The 18,109-nt window shown below is 42.1% G+C and overlaps 1 protein-coding gene across 15 annotated transcripts in view; it reads right to left on the bottom strand.

The window, feature by feature from the left end:
* ARL15 (ADP ribosylation factor like GTPase 15) overlaps positions 1–18,109 on the bottom strand; it is a 1,022,750-nt gene that overhangs the window by 494,776 nt on the left and 509,865 nt on the right. For all 15 annotated transcript variants that reach the window (XM_029577371.1, XM_029577444.1, XM_029577362.1 and 12 more), the window contains one exon: positions 13,048–13,256. In XM_029577371.1, the coding sequence (XP_029433231.1) occupies positions 13,048–13,256 (209 nt within the window). The remainder of the gene's footprint in view (positions 1–13,047; positions 13,257–18,109) is intronic.

Below are 18,109 nucleotides of genomic sequence, written 5' to 3'. Positions count from 1 at the left end.
CTCTTCATATCACACATATTTCGCCTTCTCGGCCTACCTAGTCACATTGTCTCTGACTGTGGTTCACAATTCACGGCACGATTCTGGAGGGCCTTGTGCAAGTTATTTGACATCTCTCTACTACACTTCAGCCTACCATCCGCAATCAAATGGCCAAACAGAACGGATGAATAGAACTTTGAAGCAGTTCATTCGTGCCTACGTCAGTTCCCGTCAGAATAACTGGGCCAAACTGCTACCATGGGCTGAATTCACCATCAACTCTCATCCAGCAACATCAACTGGATCACCACCTTTTGAAGTGGTATATGGACATTCTCCAACACCGCTACTTCCACTGAAGCTCTCAGTGACGTCCCCAGCAGCTCAAGCTACTGCTGATGAAATCCATAACTTGTGGGTTCAGACAAAGGACATGCTGAATAAAGCGAGTGATCGTGCTAAGAAGTACAATGACGTTCACCATTCACAAGCGCCAGTCTTCAAACCTGGAGATAAAGTCTGCTTATCTACCAAACACCTCAGACTGAAGCTACCCTCCACTCGGTTCGCTCCTCGCTACTCTGGACCATTTCCAATCCTCTGATGTCTTGGCAACATCACCTATAGTCTGAAGCTACCACCTGGGCTCAACATCCATAATGCTTTCCACATTTCACTCTTAAAACTACTTATTCTCAGCGAATTTACTTCCAAGACTCAGGTACCACCTGTTATCAACGCAGAAGACTATCTAGAATTCAAGGTTGAAGAGATACTTGATGTCCGAAGACGAGGCAATGCACTTGAATACCTTCTATCATGGGAAGGTTTCGACCCCGAAGAAAACTCTTAGGAGCCTCAGGCCAACATCTTGACAAAGAGATGCTCCATCAATTTCATCTTGCACATCCTTCTAAACCGAAGATTGGTACCCAAAGAGGAGACTGCCCTTTGAAGGGGGGTACTGTTATGACCGTCACTGCCCGACGTCTCCACTCCGCCCTCCTTACCTCTCTAGCGACTCCTCCTGTGGTTGACGAACGCTTGGCTGCTGCAGCGTCTGCCTTCTCTCCTCTCCGGCGTCCCCGGACCGGCTTGGGCGCTGCCTTCCACCATGCTGTTCTGCTGCCTTAGGGCGCGCGCGCGCCACTTCGAGTACCTTCAGTGACTCGAACCTCAGGGGCGTCCTCCTGTGATGACGTCATGCATCCAGGATACAAAAGGTCTATGCGATTGCTAGCTAATCGAGTTAGCAAAGGTTTCCTAACTGATGGGATTCGCTCTCCGTACCTTGCAACTCTGCCTCCTTCGGACCTACTCTATTTGGGGTACCCGCTCCTCGGGGGCCTCTCTCTCTTTCTTATCTTTCAGGTCACAGTCTGAACCGGTACTTGCTCCTTGAGGGCCCATGTTCCTGGACTCGCTACTTGGACTCTACTTCTGCCAAGAAGACACCGCTGCCTATAACATCTGTGAGTTACCATCTCTATCTCTCAGAGCTATTCCCTGGAACCAGGTACTCGCTCCTCGAGGGCCTGCCTTTACCCCAGCTCCTGTGCTCCACACTGAGAGACCGCTGCATGAGTACATTACCAACGAGGCTCTATTCCTGAACTCTGCATATCCTGCTACTACTCACAATATCAGTTCTCTCTATTATAGCACAGCCATTGTGGGATCGCTGTTCCAGAGCCTGAGGGACTACAAACCCAACTAGGCTACTTTCCACCTCACTACTGCCACCTCTGGTGGTTCACCATTCCTGTATAATAAAAGAACTAGTGTGTGTGTGTGTGTCTCCAACGCTGAGCCTGACCTGTGGCCCCTCACGGGACTTCCCCCCGTGGGCATGGTCATCTGCCACAGGTCCAGGGATCCACCCAAAACCCTTACAAATAACAACACTATGGCACTAACAGTGGGGAGAGTGAGCTGCTCTGACAACTCTGCTATCGCTCAAGCAGCCCTGTCAGTGGAGGTGAGCCCACTTTGATTTCCACTTTGAATGAACCACCACCAATGGTTTCATCTTTGCTACCCAAGTGTGTATTGCCATCTCTCCCCAAGCCGGCCGTGGTAACTCTAGACACTCTGTGGGAACTGGTGGCCCAGCTTTCAAGAGTGCTCCTCTCAGATTAAGCAGATCTCTTCTAAAATGGACACTCTGTCTATGGAACATAACTCCCAATTGATAGATCACACTAACAGGATTCAAAATTTAGGGGACCATGTGAAATCTGTTCAAAATCTGCAAGCAACATTAGTCTAGGATCATCTGATTTTGAATAGGAAAGTTGAGTTTGTGGAAAATCATCAAAGATGTTTGAATTTAAGGCTCTTGAACTTTCCAAGACTAATTGTTGAACAGCCACATAATACTGTTAGGAAATACATGACTGAGATACTCCATATTCTTTCAGAAAATATTCCTTTACTTAATAAAGTATATTTTCTACCTTTCTCACATACAAGAGAGAATGTGGCACAGCACCTTTTTGATTTGGAAAATCTAACAGAGTTCCTGGAATCTTCTACTACTGAGATTATTGAAAGAGCAACGTTGCTAGTTATTTATTTGTGAACAAGATCTGGGCTTCGTAATGTATAAGATTTTCAGTATATGGGGTAAATTTCAGGGGTCAGTTTGTTCAAATTTTTCCTGACCTGGCTAAAGCCACACAAGAGAGGAGAAAAGGTTTCCTGACTTTACGTCAGGAGACCCAATCTCTTGGAGCAACCTTTCAATTAAGGTATCCTTGTAAATGTATAGTAAAATATAATAATGATTGCTATATATTTTTTCTTCCTGAACTTAAAACATTTCTTGATTCTCGTAAAAGGTTGCTTCCATCCTCTTCCCCTAATGAGTCCTATAACTTAAGAAATTTATATGGTAGTATATGCATGTTAAGGCTACTCTTCCCTATTATGTGCTCTTCTTATGGAACTATCCCCATCTTAAGAATTTGTGGTCTAATTATTAGCAGTTTGTTTTCCTTAAAATATTGATCTTAGATGTTTTTTTTCTGCAATTGCTTTGTAACTATGTTAAAATTAAAAAAAAATAAAATTAAAAAAAAACAAAAACCAACAATGGGCTATGGTATCCTGTACAGGAGCTGTCGAGAATCATTGCTCTGCCACATTCTAGTCCTTAATCTGGATAACTGTCTCACGGAAATTTTCAGTAAAAAGAATGTCCTCTAAGCAGGGGAGGTACACTAGTTTTTCGTAGACATCCTCACAGATGCTACTCGCTCGAAGCCACACTACAAAGCCAAAGTTCAGAAGCCATTTGACGGGTAACTGAAAAGTTACCCCTCTAAATGGCAATGTGGCAATATTCATTGCCATATGTAGCTAAATTCTAGCTGCATAAGGCAGAGGCATTCCGGGGGCGACGGAAGGTGTTTCTGAGCAGAGCAGAGTTAGCCATATAAGTTATGCATATGGCTAACTACAATAGGAGTTAGCCACTCAACCTATGTGGCTAACTCTGGTCGGGCCACACAGCTGTCCTAAAGTTAGCCGGTTAGACATAACTGGCTAACTTTAAAATAGCAGAGTATATTTAGCGGCATGAATACCCCTGCTAGTTAGCCGGATATGTTTATACAGCTAACTAGCCATGCCGCACAGTGGCTGAAAAGGACCCATATGTCTAGCCCCAATAAAGATGGATGAAGTATATGAAAAGTAATCAAATGATTCATATACTGATCGGAGATGATGGATGCCCTCTTCCACACCTAGAAGTGGTTGTCGATAGCAATTCCTTTGCTCCATGCAGATAAGAAAGGCTTCAACTTTTGAATGCAGTCATGCATGTACCACACCATGTAAAACTGACATATCGTAATGCAAGCAGGTAAGTTTGCAAAGATATATAATTCCAATGTGCAGTACAATCTAGACGTTTGTGGTCTTTTGCAGGAGAAATTGAGTGAATGTCTGTCGTTTTTGCTTTCTTTGTAGCAGATTTACCTACTGCAGATTGGTGAGGCAGCTGGATGATACCAAAGCCTGGTGATTCTTGAACTCTGAATATGAGAACTAACTTTCTAGTGGTTAGTGTGTCCTAAATGGGAGTTTCCCACATTCTCATTTGTAGAGCACTGAGAATGCTGTAAAATGTAAAGGATGCTGGTTCAGCTGGAGTGTCCAGTATTAGAAAAGGACCAAAGAACTGAGAACAGGAGACTTTGTTTTTCCAGAGATAGATGCCCAGTGCAGTACCCATCTTTTTCACAAACTTAGAACAAGGCAGGTTTCCTGGTGGCGAGGTGTAGTCTGGAGGGTTTGGAAAAGGATCAGAGGGTATTATGCTGCTATAGTCTTCATCTGACCCTAATGGTATAAGGTTTGCTTACCCAGGACTCCCAATGACAAAGAGGGAAAACCAGAAAGGGCTTCCAGTTCACTCAGAGGAGAAGCACCCAGGCTAACATCTCCGACCGGATTGAATCCACGACAAGAAGATGAAAAATTCCTGAGCAAAGGTTCTGATGGGTTCACTCCTATTGGAACACTGAGAGGAGAGGAACACCTTGCTGGTGAGTGAAGAGAATCAGTAAGTACTGCTTGGGGAAATTTTAGAACTTAAAAGTTTTGGGGAGAAGTAAACTATTAGGGTATATTCTTTTAGAGTGTTTGGGTGTGTGTATTAAATAGCTAGTCAGAAGGCAGGCAAAAACCAGGAGTTTGTGTGTTTGTCTTTTAATCAAACTTTTAACAAACTCAGGATTGCCTCCGGCCTTATCAAGAGTTTAATCATCCTTGTGAGAAAGTGCCCCTATTTTCCCTATAAACCTGTGTAGGACCAGACTAGGTGCCTGGTCCACCTTAAATTCCCTAAAGGGAGAATACTTCATGGGCAGCACCCTGCTGGGCAGGAGGAGCTCAGAAGGTATGATCAGTGAGAGGGGAAATAAGAATATAAGCCCAGCTGGGATAGAGAGATCCCATCCATCCAGGAGTAGGAGCTCCTGAACCGCTCTGGGAAGTTGTGTTGTGAAGAAGGCTACAAAGGTAAACAGTAATTGTGAAGTTGTGTTTGCTGTTTGAATTAATAAAGAGAAATTATATAAGAAAAGGCTGGTGGTGGGGCATGGAAAGAAGGTTTAGCTTTTATGCGGATTAAAGAGATGAGCTCTGTCCAAAATTAGGACCTGTATATCAAAGGTATAGTAAGAGCTGGTGAGGCAGGTTTGTGTTTTACTTTTCCCTTTTGAAAAAACAAGTGTAGCAGAACAAAAAAGCCATTTGTGCATGGGGCTGAAACAGGACATGATCCCCCTACAGACTGATGGGATCACTGTATGTGCACTGGGCCTGGCCCTAATACTGTGTTTCCCCGAAAATAAGCCCTAGCTTAAGTTTTCAGGATTTTTGGAGTGGGCTTGAAATATAAGCCCTACTCAAAAAATAAGCCCTAGTTATAGGTGGACGCGAGGTTGCACCCCAAGACTTGCCCAATCCCCCCGTCCCCCCCCCAAGCCTTACTGAAAGTCCCTGCTGGTCCAGCAGGGTCCCAGGAGCGATCTCCCCCTCTCAGGCCATCGACTGCCACTAATCAAAATGGCGCCGATAGCCCTTTGCGCTTACCATGTGACAGGGGATATCGGTGCCATTGGTCGGCCCCTGTCACATGGTAGGAGCAATTTTGGTAAGTTTTGGGGGGGTTGCAATTAATTAAATTTGAAGGGTTGGGGTGGGTTTGGGGTTTTTTTTTTTTTTTACAACCCCATTGTAATTAAACTGGAAGGGTTGGGGGCGGGTTTTGAATACCATTTTGGGGGGGGGGCAGCCAAAATAAAATCGGCCCGACGAAATTTCCCGCGGCGGGCCGATAACGAAGGCCAAACCGAAAGGTTCATAGAAAAAAATAAGACATCCCCCGAAAATAAGCCCTAACCTTTTTTTCGGAGCTAAAAATAATATTAGACCTGTTTTATTTTCGGAGAAACACAGTAAGCTCAGGCGCTGAGAGAAGAAAAAAAAAAAAAAAGAGAGAGCAGCACCAGAATGTAGCCATCTGAAAGCGTGACTGAAGAGAGTCTGCAACCATTGATGCGGATCCTCCAAAAAGGCCAGAAGCAGCTGCAGGAAGGAGAAAGGCAATATCAGGAGAGCTTCAGAAAGAGCCAGCTGTGCTGGAATAAGCTTAAAAAGATCCTGGATGCAAACAATGCTCTTCTTGCCTCCCTTACAAAGGGGAATTTTCATGCCTGGGAGCTGAAAAAGCCACTGCAGAGGACCCAGAGGGAGCCCAGCAGCTGAGGGATGCACCTGCCTGCAGCACAAGCCGGCAGTGGGAGTCCATGTCATGGAGCCTGAAAAGCGACAACCTGATACATGACAAAGCAGATCCTGAGGGGGCATGAGCCCACAAAGAAGGCAACTGAGCTGGAGGAGTGCCAAGGGCTAGATCCTGCAAGAACTGTGTCAGAGAGCTCATGGTCAAGCTTTGCAGCCATACCAGAAAGTGGCAATCCAAAGTGCCTAGAAGTCAGAGTTCTAGAGTCAGCATGCTAACTGCTCCAGCCCAGGGGCTTTTACTACGCCAGTCCTCACAATCCCCTTGTAGGTCACTACGAGATAATTAGTGAATACATTAATAATTTTAAAGGACCCTAACTGTATGCATTCCTACTCCCATAAGAACCTAAACTTAACTAGGAACTGAACAAAATAAAGATGAAGGCAGCAGTCTATCAGCAAGAGAGGGGGCCTTCCAGTCATATGCATTAAGTGTCACATGTATGAATTTTTACCTGCCGGTGAGAAATTGTACGTGTGCACCTGGTGCACAGAACTCCTGTTTCTCAGAGAATGAGTCCAAATTCTGGAGGGTAGAGTGGCAGATCTGGAGGAGCTGAGGCAAATAAGAGAGGTATATAGATGAGTTAGTACTTGGTTAGTACTTGGTTACTGCAGGGACACAGTAACCAAGTACTAACTCCAGTCTGGTAGCCCTGGTGCTGCGTTGGAGGCCAGCAAACTGGTGCAGCAGGAAACGATCCTGGAGCAAGGACCTGCTCTTCAGGTGATGCATTGTCCTCTCGCACTGAAGATATGTCTCCCAGGGCTACTGTCCAGGAGGGAAGGTTAGGTCAGCCGTAATAATTGGTGATTCGATTATTAGGAATTGAGACAGCTGGGTGGCTGGTGGGCGTGAGGATCACTTTGTAACATGCCTACCTGGTGTGAAGGTGGTGGACTTCATGCGTCATCTAGATAGGATTTTAGACATGCTGGGGTGGAGCCGGCTGTTGTGGTACATGTGGGCACCAATGAGATAGGAAAATGTGGAAGGGAGGTTCTGGAAGCTAAATTTAGGCTCTTAGGTAAAAAGCTGAAATCCAGAACCTCCAGGGAAGCATTCTCTGAAATGCTCCCTGTTCCACATGCAGATCCCTAGAGGCAGGCAGAGCTTTGGAGTTTCAATGGATGGATGAGACGATGGTACAAGGAAGAGGAATTCAGTTTTGTAAGGAACTAGGGAACCTTTTGAAGAAGTGGGAGTCTTTTCCAAAAGGATGTGCTCCACCTTAACCAAGGTGGGAACCAGGCTGCCTGCTGGCACTAACCTTTAATTTAGTTTAAAAGCTACTCTATCTCCTTTATAAAGGAGAAAGCCAACTGTTGATCAGCAGGGCATTTTTCGGAGGAAGGTATCTTCGAAGCTTACTAATGAAGCATTAGCGTTAGGGTTTTTGCTAGTTGTCCATAGTTGCTTTTGAAGAGAATACTGGCAGGCTGGGGTCACTGCAAGAGTATAAATACTATGACATCAGCATGTTCCATCTCTATTGGCACGGATGCATAACCTACTGGTCCGAAGTCCATCTGTCTACACTAAGGAAAATAAAATCATCATGTAAGTAGTAATTTCTCCTTCACATTTACCCATTCTATTCCACTCATGATTTTATAGACTTCTGTCATATCCCCCCTCAGCTGTCTCTTCTCCAAGCTGAACAGCCCTAACCCTCTTTAGGTTTTGCTCATAGAGTAGCTGACAATCGTTCAGCAGCACATGGTTTAGAAGGAGGTATGTTCAAAGGATACTAACGAAGCAGTAAAGTTAGGGCATCCCAACAGAGAGGCTCCAATGAAAGGAAAAGAAGTCCATGTGCCTATAAGTAAAGAATCACCTGAGCTAAAAGATTCCAAATTATCCCTGTCAAATGAAAAACAGAATGTTAATACAAACAAAAAACACACTTTGAAATGTTTGAATGCCAATGCCAGAAGTCTAAGAAGTAAGATGAGAGAGTTAGAGTGTATAGCAGTGAATGATGACAGACATAATTGGCATTTCAGAGACATGGTGGAAGGAGAATAACCTATACGATAATGCTATACCAGGGTACAAAATATATCACAATGATAGAGAGGAGAAACTTGTGGCAGAGTGGTGCATTATCTCCTTGATGGTAGAGTCCAACAAGATAAAGATCCTGCAAGAGACTAAATGCACAATCGAATCTTTATGGGTAGAAATCCCTTTGTGTGTTGGGGAAGCGTATAGTGATATGAGTATACTACTATCCACCTGTCCAAAATGATGAGACAGACAGTAAAATGCTAAGATAAATTAGGAAGCTAACCAAATTGGTAGTGCAGTAACAATGAGAGATTTCAATTACTCCAATATTGACTGGTAAGTGTAACATCGGGACATGCTAGAAGCAAAATTACTAGTTGGAATAAATGACAGTTTTAAGGAGCAACTGGTTCAGGAACCAGTGAGAGGGAGGAATTTTAGATCTAATTCTCAATGGAGCGCAGGATTTGGTAAGAGAGGTAACAGTGGTGGGGCCGCCTGGCAATAGTGATCATAACATGATCAAATTTGAATTAATGATTGGAAGTAAATCCATGGCTCTAGCACTAAACTTTCAAAAGGGAAACTGATAAAATGAGAAACAGAAAACTGAAAGGTGCAGCTACAAAGGTTAAGAGTGTGGAGCAGGTGTGGACATTCTTAAAAAATACCATCTTACAAGCACAGTCCAGAGGTATTCCCCACATTAAGAAAGGTGCAAGGAAGGCCAAAAAAATACGGGCATAGTTAAAAAGTGAGGAGAAAGAGGCTATTTTAGCCAAAAGATCTTCATTCAAAAACTGGAAGAAGTATCCATCAAAAGAAAACAGGATAAAGCATAAGCACTGGCAAGTTAAATGTAAGACATTGATAAGACAGGCCAAGAAATAATTTGAAAAGAAGTAGGCCGTAGAAGCAAAAAACTCATAATAAAAACGTTTTTAAATATATCTGACGCAGAAAACCTGCGAGGGAGTCAGTTGCACAGTTAGATGATTGAGGGGTTAAAGGGGCACTTAGGGAAGATAAAGCCATCATGGAAAGACTAAAAAAAATTCTTTGCTTCTGGGTTTACTGAAGATACCCATTCCAGAGACAGTTTTCAAGGGTGCATCTTTAGATGAACTGAAACAAATCATGGTGAGCTTGGAAGATGAAGTAGGCCAGACTGACCAACTGAAGAGTAGTAAAAGACCTGGACTGGATGGTATACACCCATGGATCTTAAAGAATTAAAAAATGAAATTTCAGACCCATTAGAATTAATTTATAACCTATCATTAAAATCATCCATTGTACCTGAAGACTGAAAGGTGGCGAATGCAACCCCAATATATAAAAAGGGCTCCAGGGGTGATCCAGGAAACTATAGACCAGTGAGCCTGACTTCAGTGCTGTGAAAAATTGTAGAAATTCTTATAAAGAATAACATCACAAAACATTTAGACAGACATGGTTTAATGGGACACAGCCAGCATGGATTTACCAGAGAGAAGTCTTGCTTTACAAATCTACATTTTTTGAAGGGATGAATAAACATGTGGACAAAGATTAACCAGTAGATGTAGTGTATTAGGATTTTCAGAAGGTGTTCAACAAAGTCCCGCATAAGAGGCTTCTAAGAAAACTAAAAAGTCATGGGATAGGAGGCAATGTCCTTTTTTGGATTGCAAATTGGTTAAAAAGACAGGAAACAAAGAGTAGGATTAAATTGTCTATATTCACAATGGAAAAAGGTTAACAGTGGAATGCCTCATGCATCTGTACTTGGACTGGTGCTTTTTAATATACTTATAAATAATCTGAAAAGGGGTACGATTGAGGTGATAATTTGCGCATGACACAAAATTATGCAGAGTAGTTACATCTCAAGAGGATTGTGATGAATTGCAGGACCACCTTATTAAACTGGAAGACTGGGCTTCCAAGTGGCAGCTGAAAATTAATGTGGACACGTGCAATGTGAAGCATATAAAGAAAAATAACTCTTGCTGTAGTTATATGATATTAGGTTCCATCTTAGGATTTACCACCCAGGAAAGAGATTTAGGTGTCATAGTGGGTAATGCATTGAAATTGTCAGCTCAGAGTGCTGTGGTGGTCAAAAAAGCAAACAGAATGTTAGGAATCATTAGGACGGGAATGGCAAATAAAACGGAGGATGTCATAATGCTTCTGTATCGCTCCATGGTGAGAGTGCACCTTGAATGCTGTGTGTAATTCTAGTCGCCACATCTCAAAAGAGATATAGTTGCACTAGAGAAAGTGCAGAGAAGAGTGACCAAAATGATAACGGGCATGGAACGGCTCCCTTATGATAAAAGGCTAAAGAGATGGCTGAGGGGGGGATATGAAAGAGGTCTACAAAATCATGAAAGGACTTGAACAGGTAAATGTAAATCGGTTACTTACTCTCTCAGATAATAGGCCTAGGGGGCACTCCATGAAGTTAGCAAGTAGCTCATTTAAAACAAATCAGAGAAAATTCCTTTTCACTTAACGCATAGTTAAGCTCAGGAATTCATTGCCAGAGGATGTGGTTAACAGTTAGTGTAACTGGGTTTAAATAAGGTTTGGATAAGTTCCTAGAGGAAAAGACCATAAACTGATATCAATAAGGAATTGTGGCTTGGGATCTACTTAATGTTTGAGTACTTGCGACTTGGATTGGCCGCTGTTGACACAGGATGCTGGGCTTGATGGACTCTTGGTCTGATACAGTATGGCATATCTTATGTTGATGAATTTATTGGGTCACCAGTTGGTGGTATTGCTGTAGCGAGAGTGGAGAGGAGAGGCTGGAATGTTACATCCATCTCTTTGGTCAGAGAATTAAAGAAACTCCATACCAGATCTGCAGTTTGGTAAAGCAACTGTGATCTCTAGTCTGGTGTAGGTGACATAACATCTTCCAAGGTCTGGATAGGCTCTGGCATGAGGTCATGCAGCCCATTAGAAGTGAGTGGTACTACTATAGGTCACTGGGTCTACAGTCTCCAGGTAAAGTTCTTCTGCCACTAGTCTGGGTGGGGTAAGTGCCCTGGTTTTTGGTGGTGCTAGGGGCATCGTGAACCTCTTTCCTGCCAATCTAGGATGGGCTGTATAGAGCTTTGCTGGCAATGCAGCTTGATAAAGTGAGGTAGAGGTAAATGCATCAATGGGATAGAGTGTTTGGATGCCTTGGCATGCTTTAATAGATCTTTAGAGACGTGTGTCTAGAAATTTGGCTCAGGTTGATGATATTGTATCAGTTGTATTGGAGCTGCAACATGAGTTCTTGTACTGTGTATGATGGGATTATGTATGGAGGCTGCAGGCTTGCATGGAGTCAGAGTGCATCGGTGCATCAGAGTTCCATGCATTGAATGTCTCTGTGCACCGTTTGCCACTGGCATAAGTGGAAATTGCATCAAGCAAGTTTAAGCACCATATGTCGCCTATGCTGGTGCCAATGGCCACATCGACAGTGCTGCTGCTGATGCACCATTCTTAGGATGCTTATGCTTCTTTGATACAGGCTGCAATGGTTTAGTAATTGATGCTGCTTCACCTTCAATGCAGAGCAGATGATGGAACCCAACTGCAAGGTTTCAGCCTGAGCAAACTGAGGAGTATTTGAGAAGCATCTGCTCAATTCCTTTCCAGGCGAGGCAGAGTAGGCTGCACTGTGGGATGAAGACGTACTGCAACTCCAGAAAGATTTATGCAGTTTCTTGATTTGAAGCATCCTGACCCTCTGAGAGCATGGGGAAGCCCAGAGGCATAGCAATTCTTCCGGTTGGGATTCGTCCCAAGGCATTGATGATGATTTGTGGCCATCAGTGAGGCACATGATCTTCCCACAGAGACAACTCTTGAAACTGCTCACTGCAGGTTGATTTCTTCTTCTGCCTGGATATGGTAGGACCACACTTTGTCATTAATTTTTATTTTTCAGTAGCACTGAAATATGTTGTGGAGCTTCAGGGGTAGCAAGTCAACTTAAAAAGAAACTGATTTTTTTATAGAAAAAAAATGTAGGAGAGAGACCACATCTATGCTGTGCTCGGACAAAAAAATGAGTTAGGAGAATGATGAGACAATGCCCGCAAGGGAACTCCCCTACATGTCAGGAGAGCTCAAAGCTCTACTAGCTAGGAGAGGCAAGTTCATTTGGTGCCACTGGATGACATCACCACATATATAATAGTTATTTCAGCTTGCTTATCAACCAAAAAACTCTAGGGAATAGGGAATCCTGACAAACTATATTAAAAAGGAAGTGAATTCTAATGCAGAGTTTAATTTAAAAATTCTGATCTAGTGATTAATCTGGAATGACAAATCAGACAAAAGATGCCTCACACTGCCTGGCTTCAGGAAAAGATTTAAAAATTCCCCATACTCTAGTTTATATATTCTGAGATCAGTGAGTAAGATGGAAACAAAATCTCCTGCAAGCTACAACATGGTGGCAACTAATTAAGGACCTTCAAAACCCAGGCAAACACTTGCACAAACAGGGAAAATTGAATAGGTTCAACAAATCATTACGAATGTATTATTCAACAAAATGCCTTTTCCTTAAGCATGAAAAGAAGTGAGAAAGCAGCATAATTACCTTTTTAAAATCAGATAGCTACAGATGAACAAGTGGTGCGAACTATGTGCAACAGTTTCTTTCTAGCTTATACCATTGTTATCAGAGTTTATGAACATGGGCAGATACGTTTACCATGTGCCATTAAAAAACCCACCTCTTGAACTGAGCGAGCTGCTGGCTTGTCTTGATGATGAGCCAGTATTAAAAATGGCAAAGTGCATAACTGTGGATGCTGAAGAGCTGAATGCAGTTCATTCCTGGCAATTTCTAGATCATCTTCAGAGGTGGCACTGTCTAGTACAAATATTACTCCTTGAGACCCCTGGTAGTAGCGACTCCAGTATTTCCTGATATTGGCAGCCCCTTTCAAAGCAATAACAAAATGAGCACTCGTTAAAAGCATACTGATGACCTTTTACAACTCGTACTATTAATTTTACAGATTACATATCAAGACAGCTGTCCTTTGAATAGAAGGGAATTTTTACTATAACTGAAATTTAAAACGCAATCAAATTGTCAAGAGAAAATCTCTACACCTGGCATAAAAGAAAGATGCATTTTATCACAAGTATCTACCTACAGGAAAGCAAGCTGAAGTTGAATTTTAAGGTGGTATGTAACTACATCTAAATTATTCCCTCCTACACATGACCTTCATTCACGCAACAAATTTTTATTGTAACTGAAGAAGGAAAATGTAAAAGGTAACTGAATAAATGTTATCAGTAACCTTAATGCTTAAGAAGTCTTTTCAGAAATTCTGTTGAATGTATAACCAGAGTAAACAATTTTCTTTATTATAATAATATACAAACATTTGGTAGCTCTTATGTTTTGGTGTTTGCAATTTTTGTACACCACCTTGAGTGTTATCAGAACCTAAATACATAACTAAATAAATTAAAAGTACAATGGTACCATCAGCTAATTACTTATAATTTTTCTCTCCAATGATTCTAATAGAACCATGGTAGCAGATTATCAACCAATACAAAAAGTTTTCTATGTTCTTCATATAAATGGCTAGATTTTCCTTTGCATTTTATCACTTTCTAACTGTTGGTTATTTTAAGTTTACCATCAGTCAATTATGGATTTTCCTAAAATATATTTATATTCAATTTTAAATTTGCTATACCATTTAAAGTAGCAACCTCAGGAAATGACCAGAAATGCAACTTGCACCATCTCTTCCTGCCCTCTCCCATCCATTGCTTTTTCTTTCAATATCTAAAACATTTGTATATGTATACAAAAAAAAGCCTTATTACAATTCCCATAACCAATAAAGATATTTAAACTTAAAAAAAATAATTAAAACTTAACATAAGAATAAGTTTTGCCATACTGGTCAGACCAAGTGTTCATCAAGCCCAGTATCCTGTTTCCAACATTGGCCAATCCAAGCCACAAGTACCTGGCAAGTACCCAAACATTAGATAGATCACAAGCTACTATTGCTTATTAATTACCGTTTTAGCAGTTTATGGATTAACCTCTAGGAACTTATCCAAGCCTTTTTTAAACCCAGTAATACTAACTGCTGAAACCACATCCTCTGGCAATGAATTCCAGAGTTTCACTATGCGCTGGATGAAAAAGAATTTACTTCGATTTGTTTTAAATGAGCTACTTGCTAACTTCATGGAGTGCCCCTTAGTCCTTCTATTATCTGATAGAGTAAATAGCTGATTTACATTAACTTGTTCAAGTCCTTTTATGATTTTGTAGACTATCATATCCTCCCTCCGTAGTCTCTTCTCCAAACTGAACAGCCCTAACTTCTTTAGCCTTTCCTCATAGGGCAGGTGTTCCATGTCCCATATCATTTTCGTCACCCTTCTCTGCACTTTCTCCAGTGCAGCTATATCCTTTTTGAGATGCGGTGACCATAACTGTACACAGTATTCAAGGTGCGTTCTCACCATGGAGCAATACAAAGCATTATTTATTTATTTTATTTATTTAAGAACTTTTCCATAGCGGTATTCGTGGGTACATCATATCAGTTTACGGATAACTTAACGTATTACAGAGAACAAGGGTAGGGGAAACAAGGGCACGATAGAGGAACCAAAGAACAAGGGGAGTGAGGAGGGGTAAAATGGAATAATAGGAGAAACTAATATGAACAAGGAAGCTAGAGGAAAGTAACATGGGAAAAAGGGTACTAAAATACACAGGGGAAAAGGATTCAGACAAAAAGTGGCTTAACTAATAAATAACAGCTAGATGGTACAGGGGTAACAAGGCATAGAAAATACTGAAAAACGGGGCAAAAATATACTGAGATACAAGGCATAAAATATACTGAAATTCAAGGCATAAAATATACTGAAATACAGGGGGAATAAAGTACACGACTAAAAATGAATAATATAAAAAGGTGAATCTAGTAAAAAAGGCAAAAGAAACTGAAATACATGAGAGAGAATGGATGATATAATATAAGATGAATACAGTAAACTATATAAAATATGACGAATACAACTATATAAAATATGATGAATACAGTGAAATAATGGGCATGAGGATCGGAAGTAAGGTGGGGTTCAGGGGGAAGAGGAAGCAAGAGGAATAGGGAGAAGGAAAGGGGGGGGGGGGAATGGACTCTATTCAGGGTATGCCTGTTTGAAAAGCCATGTCTTAAATTTCTGAGAGCATGGCTCTAAGCGGAGATCGGGGGGCATGGAATTCCAGAGGGACGGGCCTGCCAAGGATAGGGCTCGTTCTTTAACAGAAGAGAGATGTGTAGTTTTCGGGGAGGGAGTGAATAGGCAACATTTATAGGCGGATCTAGTGGGACGGTTAGTAGAGAGGAAGCGGAGGGAGTCGTTGAGCCAGTAGATGTGAGCATGTAGGATTTTGTGGATAATGGTGAATATTTTGTAGAGTATGTGAGAGGAGATAGGGAGCCAATGGAGTTCTTTGAGGATAGGGGGTAATGTAGTCAGACTTGCGAGTGTTGGTGAGAATTCTAGCTGCTGCATTTTGTAGCATTTGGAGGGGTTTAATGGTGATGAAAGGGAGGCCTAAGAGAAGGGAATTGCAGTAGTCCATTTTAACAAAAATAATCGCTTGGAGGACAGTGTGGAAGTCGTGGACCTGAAGGAGGGGTTTAATTTTTTTGAGAATCTATAGCTTGAAGAAACCATCTTTTAAGGTTGTGTTGATATGTTCTTTCAGATTTAGTTGTTGGTCAATAGTGGCGCTGAGATCCCGTATAGTGTGCAGGAAGGGGATGGGGGGATGAGGGGATCACTGGTGAGGCGTGATATTATGTTATGTTTAGAGGATATGACGAGTAGCTCTGTTTTAGAAGTGTTTAGGGCTAGGTAAAGATTGTTGAGAAGGGTATTAATAGATGAGAGACAGTTATCCCAGATTTTGAGGGATTTGGTTAAGGATTCTTGTATAGGGATAAGTATTTGAACATCGTCTGCATAGATAAAGTGTTTGAAGCCAAGTTCAGAGAGGAGTTGGCAGAGGGGCAACAGATATATATTGAAGAGGGTGGAGGAAAGGGAAGATCCTTGGGGGACACCTTGAGTTAATTGGTTGGGTAAGGATTCTGAATTGCCAATTTGGACTATGTAGTCTCTTTTCTCAAGATAAGATTTAAACCAGATATGGGCAGTGCCAGAGATGCCTATTTCTGATAGCCGGTTCAAAAGGATATTGTGGTTTATGGTGTCAAATGCAGATGAGATGTCAAGTACGGCAAGAATGTAGGTTTGACCCTGGTTAAACCCTTTAAGAATGGTGTCAGTAAGGCTGATTAGGAGGGTTTCAGTGTTGAAGAACTTGCGGAATCTGAATTGGGACTGGGAAAGGATATTATGGTTTTCTAAGTAGTCTGAGAGTTGGGAATTAACTACCTTTTCCATGACTGTAGCTAGGAAAGGAAGGTTTGAAATGGGCCAGTAATTGGCAGGATCAGCGGGGTCGAGGGAGGGTTTTTTGAGGAGGGGTTTGACTATGGCCTGTTTTAGTGAGTCAGGGACTTTGCCTAGGGAGAGGAAGCAGTTAATTATTTCAGCTAGGGGTTTAGCAATAGCATTATTAATGGATAAGAGGGATTTGGTAGGGATAGTGTCAGATGGGTGAGTGGCAGGTTTAGTATCCTTTAGAATGGATTCTATTTCAGTGGATGAGGTGAGATCAAGTGTTTCTAGTTTGGCGCTGTGGTTTTTTTGTAGAGAGTACGTGTGGGTGATTGTAGGGAAACGGAGCAATAAGTTTTGAATTTTATTGTTGAAGTACTGGGCAAGTTATTCACTTTTTCTTTTGGACTCCTCGTCAGAAATGGGAGGGGGGTTGTTTTCGTGAGATTTGATACAAGTGAGAAAATGGCTTTGGCGTTGTACTGGTAATCATGAATTTTGTTTGCGTAGTAGTCCCGTTTCGTCATGAGGGTGGAGTTTCTGTAGGTGTGGAGGGCATTTTTATATATGGCTCAATTTTTGGGGGAGGGATGTTTACGCCAAGTTCTCTCTTTTAGTCTAAGGTCAAGTTTAAGTTTTTTTAATTCCGGGGTGTACCAGTGAATGGGATATTTCTTTGCTAATAATGGGGCATAGTTCATCAGTAATATTGTTGGTGAGGTTCTTCCAGGAGGAGAGTGCGGCATCAGGACTGGTAAGGTCTAGATTATTGAGGTTGTTGGAGAGAGAGGAGGTTAGGTCTTCTTTGGAGCAGGGTTTTCTGAAATGTATGGTAGTGTATGTATGTATGTATGTGGGTGTGTGTGAATCAAATCTTAATAGAGAGAGAAGCTTCAACAAGGAAATGGTCTGACCAAGGGACAGGGGTGCAGTATGGAGCATTATGGCTTTGTATAATGGAGTTGACAAAAATGAGGTCGAGCATGTGTCCTGCTTTGTGAGTGGGAGATGTTATGATCAGTCTGAAGTCGAGAGCACTAAGGGCGTGAAGTATTGTTTCATAGGAGGAGATGGGGGGGGGGGGGGGATGGAGTCCACGTGGAGATTGAAGTCTCCTAATAAGATAGCAGGGGTGTCACTGTTAATGTTATCAGCGATAAATTTGATGAGGGGGGGGAGTGGGGTTCTGTTCCAGAAGGCCGGGGGGGAGGGGCGCAGATGAGGCATATTTGGAGTTCTTGAGATTTAAATAGGCCAATTTCAATTCTGGGAGGATTGCTAGTGTTTAGGAGTCTAAGTTTAAGGGTTTTTTTGGCTATTAAGAGGAGC

The sequence above is a fragment of the Rhinatrema bivittatum genome, chromosome 1, assembly GCF_901001135.1.
Source record: "Rhinatrema bivittatum chromosome 1, aRhiBiv1.1, whole genome shotgun sequence".
NCBI lineage: Eukaryota > Metazoa > Chordata > Amphibia > Gymnophiona > Rhinatrematidae > Rhinatrema > Rhinatrema bivittatum.
The sequence above is the reverse complement of the archived record's forward strand: the minus strand, read 5'-3'. Positions and strand labels throughout refer to the sequence as shown.